Here is a 15,325-nt window from a genome sequence, read left to right as displayed (position 1 = left end):
TTTAGATTAAGTCAGATCTGGAAGATCATAGAGTTCCTCCTGTAACAGCATAAGCATTGTTTTGGCTTGTCTTGGCCAAATTTCACCACTTCTGTGCTCTGCTACCCACTGGCACTATTCCCCTTTTTCCTGAGAGTCCCCAACTGCTGCATTTCTTTTTGCATGTTTATATGGCTGGTGAAGACCTTTGCATTGAAATCCTTTTGAGACCTTGCTTGTAGGAATTTCTTTTTCCAAAAACCTCAGTCTCACTTTTCATCCCAGAGAAATCCCACCCTGAGGATCTCTGCAGAACTGCATGGGAGGAGGGGAAGAGTTTATATTTAGATGAGGCTTTGCAATAATTCATGGCCTTGCCAGTGGGAGCTGTGCAGCTATGTGAGAAGTTCTGTTTAATGGCCCTTTGTGGAAGAAACTTAATTTGTGCTTTGGGGAAGAATATGTCTTTTTCTGAGGTTGAATTTTGCTCAGTTTTTTCTAATTAATTTAATGTGGTTAAAATTGCCACCTATGTGGATGGAACTTATTTAGCTTTTGCCTTAAATCCAATTTAGCTCAAACTGCAAGTTGTTCCTTTGTATGAATCATGTGTTACTGAAACAGGTGGAAAGGGTTTAATGGGGTTTTTAGAACAATATGAACCAAGACATTCCTGTTCTTTTCCGGCAGAAAAAATAAAAATTCACTCAACCTGAATTATTTTGCAGCTTTAACCTAATAAACTATTTTCTCAGAATGAGCAGATTTAGTATCAGTGTCAATGCAGTAGAATTATGCCAGCCTTTCCAGCAGAGTTGTATGGCTTTATGTCAAATCTGTCCTGGTGTGCCACTAGACTGCTTCAGACTGAGAGGAGTCTTTCAGACCAACATGTTTCCTCTTCTGATTCTAGTTGAGGTGTTCTCTCATTTAGGCACATCTTCTGATAAACTGTTTTTCCTCTCCAGGTGAAAAACCTTATCAGTGTGATTTTAAAGACTGTGAACGAAGATTTTCTCGTTCAGACCAACTCAAACGGCACCAAAGACGACACACAGGTTTGTGGACAAGACTTGCCTACTAATTTGAGTTCATCTTTATACATGAGTTGTGATGCCTGGAGTATACTCCTGAACTTCCATTTTTCTGATGTTGTCTGCTCATAACACTGAATTCTTGAAGTTAATTTTAGGAGAAGGCCGTGACTAGGTTTTTTAATTGGCCTACTGTGATTTTTTAGGTGACTTTTACATCCTGACACCACCATTTGAAACAACTCTCTTAATGAAACTGTTTCCTCTATACTGTATGCCCAGTATTGGGAATATTCTGTTTAAAACTAAACAGTTCTGCAAGAAAAATTTGCCAATGTGTAAGATTTTCCCAAGAACTATGTGTCATGTTTAAAGTAGTAGTGTGAAGTAAGTTAAACCTATTGGGAGCACATGAAAATAGATTTCTGCACCTTGATTTTTCTTCTATCCTATTTGCTCCTTCACGATACCCACAGGGCCAAGCCAGAGGACCAGGATTAACAATGTTTGCAGATCCTCCTTGGTGCAATGGTTTAAGTTGGAGTTTGTTTATGATGGGGCTGTTCAGATGCTTCAGACCCAGACACTGGAAGAGGAGGTTACAAGGGGATGCTGGCCTCATTAATGACTAACTTTCTGTAATGTGTAGGCACAGAGCTGGGAGGAGCAGTTACAGTAACTAGAACAAAAAAAAATCCAGACTTTTGAAACTTCAGAAATATCTGATTTCATTTACCCTTCCAAAAAGTGTTGGGACATAAGAATAGATTTCTTTTCTTTTGTCTCTTAGGTGTGAAGCCCTTTCAGTGTAAAACCTGTCAGAGAAAGTTCTCCAGATCTGATCATCTGAAGACTCATACCAGGACTCATACAGGTAAAACAAGTGCGTAAACTTTTCTTCACATTTATATTTCTTTATTTTTAAATTTTAAATCAATGTTGTTGTAAATTATGTGATTAGAAAGTGTCTTAACCAGGAGTTAAATATTCAAAACAGCAGAAAGAATTTCAGAGTGTGCTGATTTTTCAGTGTGGCTGTATTCCCAAAGCATGATAGTCACTTTTCACAAAGGGATTTAGGTGATTTTAGAAACTATGCTTTCTTCCTTAATGTTTAAAGAAATTTCAGCTTGGCAAAATAAATTTTGTCAGCTATTATGAAACGAGACTCATGGTCTCAGCCCACAAATGTCAAGCTGATCTACTGCCTTTACTGAAAAAACCCTACAAGATAGAAAATTTAATTCTAGCTTTAGCCAAAGGTCTGTAATCTAAAGTATTCGTGCCTACTCATGCTTCTCCCAAGTGTCAGCTGAGCCTAATGCAGGATAGCACGGCAAAGCTCTTGCTGTTGCTGCTTGTACTGTAATCTCTCCAGAAGATAAAAGCAATGCCTTTTGCAAACTCACACTGACAGACACTAAAGTAAAAGCTTACTCAAATATTCAAGGACCTTTTTTTTTCTGTAGAAACTGTAGTATTTCATGTAAATACAGCGGGGAAAAAAGGAGGCCATTTTAGTCTACTCTACCCTCACATAAATGTAAACACCATTAAGGAGCAACTGCAGCAACCTCTGTATTTTAGTTTTAAGTTTTAGAATTATTCCTGTGTACTGACATTTGCTGTTCCTTCTGCTATGTATGCAGTGTTTTTACCAAGTAATTGTCTACTGAGCACTTTGGCATGTTGTTGGATGTCACGGTGTTTTCCATACTGGTGTTAACCTTTTAAATTCAGTCTCTGTACAGATGGACAAGGAGCCTGAAAATCTTTTTCTCCCTGCTAAGAACTCTTTTTTCTCTTCTGGACTATAAAAACACATATTTCAGACTTCCAAAAATAAAAGAGAAATTTTAATAAAGGAAATGATTCACCTGAGAACAATGGCATTTTCTGTGGCACTGGCCAAATAAATGCTTCACCCAAGGGCCATATCTACACTTGCAATCGCAAATGGCAAAGGGCACGGCTGTGTTCCTGGGTTCTCCCCATGGTCCTGCTGAGCTGCAGGGCCTGGGTCTCTGTGCATTTGCATGAAGAAAGATGTTTTCTTAACCAGCAAGAGGTAATGTTCTGGGAGAGGCAAAATGGCAAGTGGTTGTAACACTCTGGCAAGCTGGGATAAACTGCATTCCCCATCATATTTCACTGCTAACTGATCTGTCAATTCAGAACTTGCATGAATTCAGTAATGTTTTTAGCCCAGATTAGCTACAGAGAAGAACTTGCTCTCTTTTTTGCTAGTGAAGCTCCTCTCCCTGTCCTAGTTCCCCGTGGCTCCCTGTGATCTGAGCCCCTGAGCACAGGCAGCCCAGCCTGGCAGCACAGACCTTCCTGTGGGTTTGCTGCCTGCCACTGGCACAGGATCTGGGCTGGTGGTACAGAGCTGCTCCTGACAGCACTTTTGGATGTGTCAGCTCCTGAGGGGAATGAGCACAACTGGTGGGTGGGGATCTTTCATCTCCACATTGCCCTGTAGCTTCATTCCTGTTTCTTTCTTGTAGCCCCTAAACTTTGTGACAAAACACCTAGATCAAGTTAACTTGTTCCATGTTAAGTCTCGAGGAAGCAAAGCACAGGTGGCTTCCATGCAATTCTATCTTAATTTTAAGTCAACTGCCAAACTATTTGTTAAGATTCAGGGGTTTTTTTCTTCACAAAAATTTTCACTGTGACACCAATCTTTGTTGTTGAAAGCAAAAAAAATAATCAAAGGAAATTTAATCCATCCATAGATATGTTTAGCAATGGAAAAGTGATTTCTGGTACCTGCACCATGAAGATGTGCAAAGTAATTTATGCTGAGCACAGAACCAATAGAGATTGCTTCCCCCTTGTTGTGAGAGGACAATCAGGACTGCTTGTGAAACAGTGAAACTCTGCTGCTGTTACTGTGGCAGATCTGTGAGAAGCTGGTCAGTCATAGATACCTCACTTCAGTTCACAGGATGGTTTTGCTAATGCTGATGAAAGAAGACCAGTTTACACAATCTGTGGGTTTTGACCAGATCAATTTTTTCCCACACTGTTTTATGCCCTGTTGGGAGATAATTGATGCTTTTGACAGCATCTATGCTAAACGGATAAAGTAGATTTTAGGCAACCCCCTCCCACCCAAAATATCTCGCATGGCAGTTTGCAAACAGAAATACACATTTGTGCAAATCCCGTTTTGCCTGAATTTGCATTTGGTTTGTGAAATGCCCAAAGTGTGAGGTAAATAAGAAGAGAAGATTCCTTGGTGAGGTTCTACCACCCCGGTGTGTCTGGAGGGTGTTGGAGAGGATGAGAGGTGTAGACAGCATTGAAGAGCCCAGCCCCAGAGCTGAACCTACTTTAAAATATTACATTTATTTTGAGGGAGGAAAAAAAGAAAATGAAAAAAAGAAGCATGAGTCACTGCTCTGAGCTAATGAAAGCATTCCATCAGCATTCCTGCGGAATCAGAAACACAGCCTGAAATTCCACTTAAACATTGTAGGAAATCAAGAGACCAGATTAAACCGTTAAAAAGTGGTGGCATTTCTTGTTAAATTTGAATGTGCTTTGCTTGGAGTTATTTGAATATTATGCTCATGAAAATACTAGAAAAATGCTATTTTGAGCATTTGACATCTCCCATAGATGCAAATCCACTTTATTTAGATGGTAGTGGAAAACTTGGAGTCTGGCTCAGCAGACTTCATGCTGAACTCTCTTGCTTCTACCATATTCACTTATACTCACCAGTTTCAAAGAACTTCAGCCAAAACTCGTTGAATTAGCTGGAAAAAACTCCCCTTGACTGGAGATCAAGCTCTAAATAGTCACTGACAGTTTCCACAGTGACTAACAGTATGTCTGCACCACTGCCCGAGGTGTGACTGAAGTTTGTGTGAATGCCAGAGTGACTTTGAAACTTGGTCATCTGAGAGCCAAGAGTAGCATAGTCATGGCAACACGGTGTTCAGCAAGGGCCCGTCCTCAGGAATGAACCACTGCAAAGTGTTCTACGCCATCTGAAAAGGCTGTTGTTAAACATCAGCTGAAGCAGATGTAGGAAAGCACTGAGCGCTGATGTGAGCAGGAGTTGGGGGCACTCCCACGCCCTCTCAGGACAGCCCAGGGTTCCTTTCCTCCTGACAAGGGCTCTGCCAGCTCCTCACAACCCTGCAGAAAGAAAACAAACAGCAGTGTCTCAGATGAGCTGTGTGCTCAGCTAATAACAGGGTGTTTTGTTAACAGGTGAAAAGCCTTTCAGCTGCCGGTGGCCCAGCTGTCAAAAAAAATTTGCCAGGTCTGATGAATTAGTTCGTCATCACAACATGCACCAGAGGAACATGACTAAACTGCAGTTGGCCCTTTAGACAGTTCAAACAAGTGAAAAAACCAGATGGGACATTATAAGCTACTGCAAACTTTCTCAGCCATCTTCGATCGCCTCTGTCAGAGAGCTGCAGCTGTCTTCGCATCCTATTTGACACAAGTTAACTAAACTGTAGGATTCTGTTCAGCCTTGCCTTCCATTTGGAGCTACACAAGTTCCTATTCAATAAGTTCAAGAGATTTTTACTTGTGGTTTTGTACAAAAGTAAGCAAGATTGCCACAGTTTCAAGATTACTATAAACTGTGCTTAGCTTTCATGTCTGTCTCCAGCTTTTTTGTGTTATTTTCACCTGAGCTTTTCTAGGTACAGATTGCTGTACCTTTTTAATTCCTGCAGTGGGTAGGATGATTCCTCCCTGTTGAAGGTTAGCTCTACACTTACATCATCCCTGCATATGCTGAGGTTCCTGAATGCTAGTGCAGCTTTCCTCACAAAAGGAAGGAACAGTCACCTGAGGCGCTTCTGGTAAACTTTGTACTCGTACTGCCAGAGGGCAGGCTTTTAGAGTTGGAAGCTCTGCTTGTGAATTTCACAAATCAAACCTTTTTTAAAAGGTTGTCTTTCTAGAGCAGCTAAAACCAGATGAACCAGAGCCTCTCTGTGGAGAAAATAAGAATCTTACCATTAAGTTAACTTGGTTTTTAAATAATTGCATAATTGAACCCTCAAAACTGTTTTGTTTGTCAATTAGCTATCTCCTTTTTGTTCTCTCTTTTTAATGTATTGGTTTAAACTTATTCTGTCATGAGATGCATAGATCTCCTTTACACAAAACTAATTCCAATCATTGTAGACATTTGGGATTTGTTTACAATGTAAAGCCACACTGGTTATGTGGCTAGCAAGCTGTATAAACTTAAAACTGAACTTTTAATGGGGCTGGTCCAGGATCTCCATTAACAGATTACTCTTAAGATAAGTAACTTAAAAAAGACTCTTTGTCAAGTATATGTGGAAAAGACATTATTAGTGTAAGGAAATATATTATTTCAGGGTTTTGGGAGGAGGGGTTTATTATTTACTTTTAATTGCTTGAGATTGTGTGTATATATATATATCTGATAATGTATTGCTCTTAGACATCTCCAATTAGAAAATGTATAAAGATTAGAAGCATCACTGTTCTGATGTTGTTGCTGTTACAAACTATTGATAACACTAAGAATGTAACCTGCATTTTTCACTGAGCTTTCAATTAAAGCCCATTCAAAGAGAAACAAATGAGAGTCCAACAGATGTCTTGTTTCATGTCTGGTATTAAATTTCAAATGCCCTGTCCAATAGTATCCCTTTTTTTTTTTTGTATATAAAGGTACCACCAGCACTGATGACCACTAGTTAACCTGTCCAGGTCTTGACCACAATTTATCCATCTCACTTGGGAATCATACTGGCAGCAGAAAACAGTGTCAAGTTTCATATTGTGCTATAAAGCAGTTGCTTCAGTCGTTCGTCTTCTTACCCAACCATTCCTTCTCTTTCGACCCGTGAGATTTGTGTAAGAACTTTATAGAACAGTAAAATCCCGTTTATAAATAGCAGAACTGGCCTTCTGTGGAACTGGGCTGAAACCATAAGCACAGATAACTTCTTAGATTAGGATGTCATAGACTGACTTTTAAGTAAAAGTTAATTTAGAGTTGGGGTGGCTTAAATCAGTTCAGCAGGTTGAAAAAGACAGTCTTTCGTAGATGATGAAGTGTGAAAACGAAGATAAAGAAATATTACTGTTTCTTTGTCATGCTGCCTGCTTTTCTTTGGAAGTAAGTACAGCCTGCCTCAGAGCCCTTTGCCCTTGCAAAATATTTGTATCTCTTTAGCAAAAATCTTTAATGTATCTTGCCAAGCTTTTTTCTCTAATGTACACAATGGAGTTCTATGATGGGTTGAGCTTTCTCTCTTAAAGTGCAGCTGCATCGTCAAGAAAACTCAACAGTTAATTCTTCAAGTCCTCTTTTTCGCCTGGGTATTGCATCACTGTTAATTACTGTTGGGGTACTGTGACTCATTTGTATCAGTCAACTTTATCTTTCGCTGCCAAAAGACAGCATCTCTCTGGAGAAACTCATAACAAGTGTGGCAAACATCAAATATTTGGAGCGAATGGTGTACATAAAACTGCACAGAATTAAAAAATAAAGCAACTCCTCCTGCTTTGTTGAAAGAAAAGTTCAGCTGCAATAACAATATCCTCTGACTTACCCAGCAGACTTCTGCAACTACAAAACAATCTGTTTTTCAGTCTGCACCCAAAATAGAGAGCTGCCACGAGTGTTTACACTGAAAGCCAAAAAAAGAAAAATCAGCCTCCCGTTTTGTCTGCATCAGTCAAACATAAATAAAACTATCTTTTGTGAAATACAACCAAAACTCCACTGCAGCGTAGGCCAGACTTCCAGTGACCTGTAAATAACTGCAGCCATGGTTTGCTGCTTGGGGAATCACATGCCAAATAATAATGGTAGATGGCTACAAAAAATGAAGCGCGGGCTGATGAGTGACAGAGCATGTCCTTTTGCTTTTGCTGTCACCACTTTTTCAGTGGAAGACTTACTGCTACTCTGCTGTTTGATGATCATTACATCCCCCAACCTGCCAAGCACAGAGAGGACAATGGTAAATGTTTACAAGATTTTAAAAATTTTTATTCCCTGTTATTTTACAGTGTTTGTTATGAAAGGCATTTTATGTCTTTGCTTTTCATTTCCCTGTTTTTGAGACTCTATCAGCAAGGTAACCACCTTTATGGAAGTGCTTTACTGAATGAATTTTTCAGAAGCAGCACCCAGACTCTGGCTCTTGCAGCATGCAGCTCCTCATTTTGGGACATGCAGAGACTGATCAGCAGGCTGAGTTTCTGTGAGCTTGACCTCTGTATGAAAGATGAGGGGGCTGCACTCTATTATATCTTACAAGTATCCTCAGCTCTCTGGAAAATTTTCAATCCCACAATTAATTGAGCAAATCTTTTATGCCTCTGCCCTCTATTCTTAAACTGAAAATGGTGACTGATGTGATTTTGGCTGGTGGTTAATGTCTTAGTGGGGTTGGCACACAATTCCTGTCCTGTGGCTTCCATAGCCCCCCCCCCCCCCCCCCCCCCCGAATGGGCAATGTTAATTTTAGAGATAACACTCCCCTTTTTTCTTGCCCCTTCATGAGGTACAATATGTTGAGTAGGAAAGGGAATGTGATTTCTTCCCTCTCTGATGGTATCAGCTGGAATTCAGGAGTTGACTTGGACAAATGTTTCTAAGGTAGGTGAATCCAGCAAAATGTCTGTCTGCTTTAGAAAAGCATGAGAGTTAACATGTCTGGATTGTTGCCACATGATCAGCTTCTGGTGCAGGTCTTCATGGCTGTGGACTGTACTGACCAAACAGAAGGTTGCTTCAGTTAGGCAGCCCACCTGAAGGCAGTCCATCCTTCAGACAGGTGATGGTTCCTGTAAGGGAAGTGGGGGGATATGTAAGAGGTAGCTCTTTCCTTCTCTGTCCATGGTGGGTCAAGCAAATTGTTCATTTCAGAAGCCACTCCAACCAGGCCTATCTGTTTCAGGATGTCAGTAGGATTCATTTCACTGCTCCAACAACGAACCTTACAGCAGCTGGGAACAGTTCCTGAAGATGCAGGTGGGTGCCTTAAACCAGTGTTTCTTCCTCCTTTCCATTCTCCAGACAGGCTCTGAAAAACTCCTGTCACGGGCAGCCTGGTTTTGTCATCAGTGGGACCTGACAGCAAATCCAGTGTGGTAAGCAAGCTGCTCCCTGCACTTTGTCTAAAAGCCCAAGAAAAAGCTCTGGAGCAGGTTGAGGGCCTCCAGGAAGGCCTTAGGTCCTCCTCCTAGCATGAGGTGGGCACACAAAGGCCACCAGCAGACACAGGTAGCTCCTGCTGCCAGAGGACATGGAAGAGTTCTACTGCTCAGCCCTGCTTGAGCCCTGTTTGTAACTTCCCCCTGGGACAAGTAGGGAAAGGGAGAACCACTGAGTTTTTCCTTGCTTGGGGAAGATCCTCATTCCCCTCTCTGCCCTCTAATTAACAAAAAAGTAATTAAAGGCAGTGCATGCAGTTCAGAATGGCACTAATGGACAAGAAAGTCCAGCTGCAATATTTGGGAAGATCCAATAAAAGATTCACTAGGATTCTCTGAGTTATTGGAAGTCCTGATGACACAAAGGAGCCTAATGAAACAGAAGACCTGGTCACAAGAGTGATGAGTTAAAAAAACCCCAACCCCACTGACACCATTCTAAAAATTAGACAATTAAGAGTAAAACCAGGAATGCAGCCAGAACTATTCCACCTCAAATAATAAACACAAGGATAAGTTGCCAAGCGAGGTCAAAGAAGCAAATGGTAAAGTGAGTTTAAGAGACAGCTAGACACTTTTATGGGGAGAGAGGGGATTGAAGGATACAGTGACAAAACTGGGGGTAAAGTTGAGATAAACCCAGAGGACAGTGGTGGGCCAATAGCCTCAGAGAGTGCTCGGAGCCCCAGTTGCTCAGCAGAGATGTAGAGCAGCTCTTGGCATTCTAGGGAGACTTACCAGCGCTCTGGCAGCATCCTGTGAGTGGTAAATGGGAACTGCCAGAGCAGTTTGAGAGGAAGGTGAGCCTGGCAGACAGCAATGGGTGTGCTCTCAATAGGTGTGCTCTCAATGCACTGATCCTAAGGGCTGCCCTTGGTTTCACTAATGAGATTCCCTGAAAAACTTGCTGAAAAGCAGATTTTTGAAGAAATCCTACCCAAGCAGCTTGTTTTGTTGCAAGCTGCCAATGAAAAGCACAGAAAGAGATGCCAAAAAAAAAAAAAATCCCAGGAAGAAAACTCCCCTTTTTTTTTCTTTTTGTTTTTCATTAAAGTCTACTTATAACATAGGAAAGAAAAGAGTTGAGTAGAATATGATTCAAATGAGGCAAAGACAAAATATACAGTGCTTATGTTCTCTGCTTGTACAAAGTTTTGCATACTTTCATGTTGTCAGCACAGCTTGGATCAATTCCCATAAAAAAAACTGGCAGAACTTCCGTGGCTTCACATAGCAGCATGATGAAGCCTGGCTTGAAGTGCTTGGCTTGGCCATCTCTGCACTGACAAGCATGTGTGGTTCCACCAGCACAGCAAGGTGGTTAAACAAGGGTGGAGGGACAACCAAGACCAGCATAGCCAGTGGAAGTAAGCCAGAGCATCAAACAAACAAAATGCAGTTTTCTGTATAGATTGCAATCCAAACACAAATGCCAGCTTCTGCTGCTAAAAAAAGTTAGCTCTGATTCTCCAAAGGGCTCTGAGTAGTGAGGATGGTCTGAAAGATGGTATTCTCCTAGAAGACACAAGTAACATGGACAGAGCTTTGCTAGGTGCTGTAGGAATGGAGTAGCAGGAAGACTCTGTCTTAAAGAGGCTGCAAGCCACAGATAAGGCTTTAAAAGACAAATGGTTAAAGGCATGGAAAATCTTGAATGAGAAAATCTAGTTGCAGGAAGGACTTTCCTGTTCCTGATGACTAAATAACTATCCCATAGGTATAAATATAATTTAATTGCATCACTGTTGTTTTAATGATAAATAGGCTTGCTGTGTTCTGATGAACTCTGCCAGAATCAAGATCCTGATCTGCAAAAATAGGCTGAGCAGTAACAGAAAGACCTGACTGACCATCCTGGCTTGAATGGCTAGATAAATCTAATATAAAACTATCTGTTCTTCCCTAGCATCAAAAAAGTCTTTTTAATGAAAAGGAGTTGTAAGAAAACACAGGGCACTAAGACACCTTAGTATGGAGGTGCAGGGGAGAAATACAACTATATCTGTTCTCAGGCTGTTTCTTTTTATGGCTCCTTCTCATCTGAGTCACGCCCCAGAACTCCCATTCATTTGAATGAAATGTTGAAAAACGTAACCACAAAAAAAAAAAAAAAAAAAAAAAAAAAAAAAAAAAAAAAAAGTATCCTCACTGCTCGGAAAAGTCCTGCTCCAGAATTTCTTGGGAAATGTCATGTCCTCATTCATGTGATGTGCTCTGTTCATTCCCTAGTGTTTCCTCACAGGAAAGTCTCTGACATTTTTAACTCCATCACTGAGGCTTTGAGGTTAAGTTATGGTGTGGCTGCCCAGCAAAGGTGCATCGTAAAGGCAAGTAAAGGGGTTTTTATCAGCTGTATGGCCATCACCACAGCCCAGCAGAGCTCCGTTTAGAGCAGGAGGGTGGTTTTGCTCCCAGCCACAAGATGGCCCAGCCCAGTTGGATTGCTCGCTCTTGGGACAGCTGCCTTCCCAGGAAAGCAGGGCCGCCAAACCCCCGCTGCCGCTGGAGGAGTTTCCAAACTTGCAACAGAAAGTTACAGCCCTCACAAAGCAGCAGTCAGAGCTAGAGATTCTCATATGATGCAACTCCAAATGTAGTTCAGAGCCCACACGTGCAATTGTGCTGCTGTTATAGTCACAGGTTCTATCCCTGTGAATCTGGGTAGCTGTTGACAATTAGAGAATTTCAAAAATCTGATTGCCTGGGGTGTTCTTCAAAGGCCAAAGCCTCTGCTGTCCTTGAGGCTGCCTAGGGTAATGCTTCATGCTCTGAAGGGTGGTGTGCTCTAAACCACTCACTGCTTGTCACCTCAGAACGGTGGAGATAAGTGCTTCTGTTATTAGAAGGAAAAATTATCGAGAATCAAAGAAAGGTCACGTGGCATTGGTACTGTTGTGGAGAGGATGAAGCCCTGAGTGAGCTGCTCCCTCCCCAGCTCTGAGCTGCAGGACTTCAGCCTACCTTGCTCCAGGCTCCCCTTCTGTGTAGCCACTCTGGGAAGGGTGAGCTGCAGTTTGCAACTCTGAAGGTCATCGCATGGGACAAGCAACCTAACAACAGTCCAATATTTCTGAGCTGTATAAATTCCTAGTGTCTGCTGCAGGCAGAATCCAAACACTTGTGTCAATTCTGTACCATGCCCCAGACTGCCAAAAAACATTAATATAAGCATATTTATCTGGGCTGCAGTGTGTTACAAGAATTCATTAGGACAATATGTGATATGGTGCTGAAACAGAAGGCTGGGTTTCTCTGGCCAGAGATGAGGAAGTCTAGTCCCTGCTGAACTTTTACTACTGATAAAGACAATGTCTGCTGGCAGCATTCATTTTTTACTAGGCCATCTGCATCTAGTCAAGGATAACTTGACTTTCTGAAAAAGCCATTCATCAGAATCAACCCCGTACAACTTTCTCTTGATGAGTAAAGCAACACAAAGAAAGACCAAGATGGTTAATAAACTTCTTTGGGAGCAAAAGGTCAATGCTGGTGTAAACAAAGCAGTGTCATAGTACTATACAGAAGCATTGAAGTTCCCTGTGTGTTTATATGGCTGATGCCCCATTTATTTTTTATCAGTGTTTGTTATCATTTATTTTGCTCTGCTTTAGCTGATCTATAAATCTTTATAACAGTGTTCTTTATTTTCTTAATTTTGTCATCTCTCTTATCGCCTTTTATCACCTGTTTGTGTCCAGTGTGTTTGCTACTCTCTGCTGCTTGATGGCTGTCTTTTAACCCTTTAGTTCTCATCTACCACACACAGGTATAATACTCAAGTCTTTCAGGACTTCCCTGTTTTTTTCTAAAGCTTAATCAAACACTGAAGAAATTTCCATTGTCTCCTCAACAAATCATTAACTATTAAGGGCAAAAAACGAATGAGTGCACTGATGGAGAAATACTCCTGCCCCAAGTGACAGAACCTTGCTTTTAGCTATCCAACACACAGAACAGGCAATAGCCAGGTAATTTTCTCTTCAGGCATTTACCACCATACTTCAGATCCACGTTGGAGAGTCCTAGACTTGCACCCTGTGGGGAGGTAACAGACTGCCTTTCCTGCCCTCCCAGTTTTTGGATTTTGTGCTTCATGGCTGCACACATGGAGAACACAGTCACTAGAAGCTGAAACGTAGTCCCAGGCTCCCTTCACAGCAACCACTGGTCCTCCAGCCAAATATTTTATCATGAGCTTGGTCTAAATTAAAGGCAGTCAGCTAAAAGGAGAAGATTCCAGATCCACAATGACAAACATGAAGCAGCTGATACTTAACAATGTTATTGAGATATTCAGTGATAATTGCTGTCGAGCCATAACATTTAAAACCTCACAGATACACAGGTAAATTTTGCCTAGGGAACAAATATTTCCTTGTACATTTCAGAAAGAACTAAAACTCTTCATTAAATAATCTCAAAGAAGTAAAGGAAGTGCATTTTTCTTAGTGAAGAGCCTCTAGACTTCACATTTCTTCCTTTGGCATGCTGTTTTGTTCTATCTAATTAGATTACAAAAAGTTTTGTATGGACTAGATATCCAAAATCATATAAATAAATTGTGTGACTGAAATAAATTTTTGAGGGATAGCCTCAGTAAACATATACTGCTCTTTTTAAGGGTTTACATCTTGAAACATTTTACTTTATAGACACTTGTGCAATGTAATTACTAATAGCACTGGAGTACTTATTGAAACTGGGTCCTATAGGGAACAAAAACATGCTAAAGACCCTGAATTAACCATGAATTTTGAGACCAGCCAGTTAAAAAATTAATCTCCCTTGTTAATAAATGCAATATAATGTAATGCACTTCTAATAGTATGAGCCTCTGCTGAAATTGCAACCTCAGACTCCTACTTAGACGTGCTCCATGTTCATGAATTTATTTCACCCAAGGAAAAAAATTGGTGGGTTAGGTTTAAAACTCAGTGATCATTCCAAATTAGGTGTCCTAGTTACTCCACATAAGTGGACAGTTAGTGGATGCTCTGTCACACAGGCAGCAAGACTATAGGAAGGTCTATGTACTGGAATTATATTCTGTGTATTTTATAGTTCAGCTGCATTCCAGTACCTCTGGTATGTGTTTCTGCCTCTAACATGGTAAGATTTGTAAATGATATATAAGTAGAATAACATTTCAAGTGACAGAGAAAGCTACAGCGGGTTCTTTGTTGCTTTTGTTGTTGTTCTGTTGGTTTTTTTTAAACCTCCCCTCTCTGCCTGGAAGGAGTATTAAATTTTAGAAGATGGGGGTGAACTAATCTTCAGACCCCTACTGTCCCAAACCATGAAGTCACTTTAGAACCGATGTAGTGAATAATCATGAGAAATATTACATTGCTTTTAGTCAGAGGAAACTTTGTCAATTTGTACTGTTTAACTTGGCCATTTGCTGGAAATAGCTTAATGCATTCCTGGCTCTTTTTGTGGAGATCCATCTTTAGATGCAGGGTTGTTGTTTTATATTTTAAATGTTTTTATTAAGACATATACAAAACTAAAAACACCCCAAAAACTTAGGTAACCCAAGTGTATTTTTCAACTGTACTTTTAAATCAAAGATTATTGTGATTCAATTTTTTAATCTCTTTTATATCAGTGCATTTAGAATTTCTGAAAATGTTAATAACTGGTGAAAGAAATTTTGCCTGCTATTGGAGACTCAGAATTTCTGTACACTGCACAGATTGCTTGAGCTGACTGGCACAAAATTTAATTTGCATTAATTAGCTCCAGTCAAGGGCAAAATAAAATGACTGTGACCCATGAGTGTAGGATTTCAGAGTATTTATAAAATTCTCCTCCTGAGCAGCATGGAGAAGCAGTGGCTGGTATAGGGCATGTTCTGCCTGATTCATGAAGTGAATCACCCTAATCCAACCTGGTTGTCAGAAGAATTTGGGCTGCGTTCCTTGAGCAAGGGCCCCTTCAGCTGTGATTTGACAAAAAACATCGGGTGTGATACTGGGGGAACATTTGCCATGGTGGGTACAGATTTAAACATTCCAGTCTGAGCAGGTGTAGGTGGCTCAGTCCCAAAGATCCCATGGCAGCCACCAGAGCTGGTGCTGCACCGAGCAAAGCCCCACGAGGAGAGTCCCCAGGGGCATGGCCACCTC

The 15,325-nt window shown here is 41.0% G+C and overlaps 1 protein-coding gene across 2 annotated transcripts in view; it reads left to right on the top strand.

The window, feature by feature from the left end:
- Window positions 1–6,615, top strand: part of WT1 (WT1 transcription factor) — a 33,941-nt gene extending 27,326 nt beyond the window's left edge. Inside the window, exons 7-9 of one of the 2 annotated variants that reach the window (XM_069016513.1) lie at window positions 948–1,037; window positions 1,804–1,896; window positions 5,241–6,615. In XM_069016513.1, the coding sequence (XP_068872614.1) occupies window positions 948–1,037; window positions 1,804–1,896; window positions 5,241–5,362 (305 nt within the window). In that variant the 3' untranslated portion in view covers window positions 5,363–6,615. The remainder of the gene's footprint in view (window positions 1–947; window positions 1,038–1,803; window positions 1,897–5,240) is intronic. The other variant, XM_069016515.1, reaches the window with a different exon arrangement.
- The last annotated feature ends 8,710 nt before the right edge of the window (window positions 6,616–15,325 follow it).

The sequence above is a fragment of the Aphelocoma coerulescens genome, chromosome 5 (assembly GCF_041296385.1).
Source record: "Aphelocoma coerulescens isolate FSJ_1873_10779 chromosome 5, UR_Acoe_1.0, whole genome shotgun sequence".
Lineage (NCBI taxonomy): Eukaryota > Metazoa > Chordata > Aves > Passeriformes > Corvidae > Aphelocoma > Aphelocoma coerulescens.
This window is presented reverse-complemented; position numbering and strand designations above follow the sequence as displayed.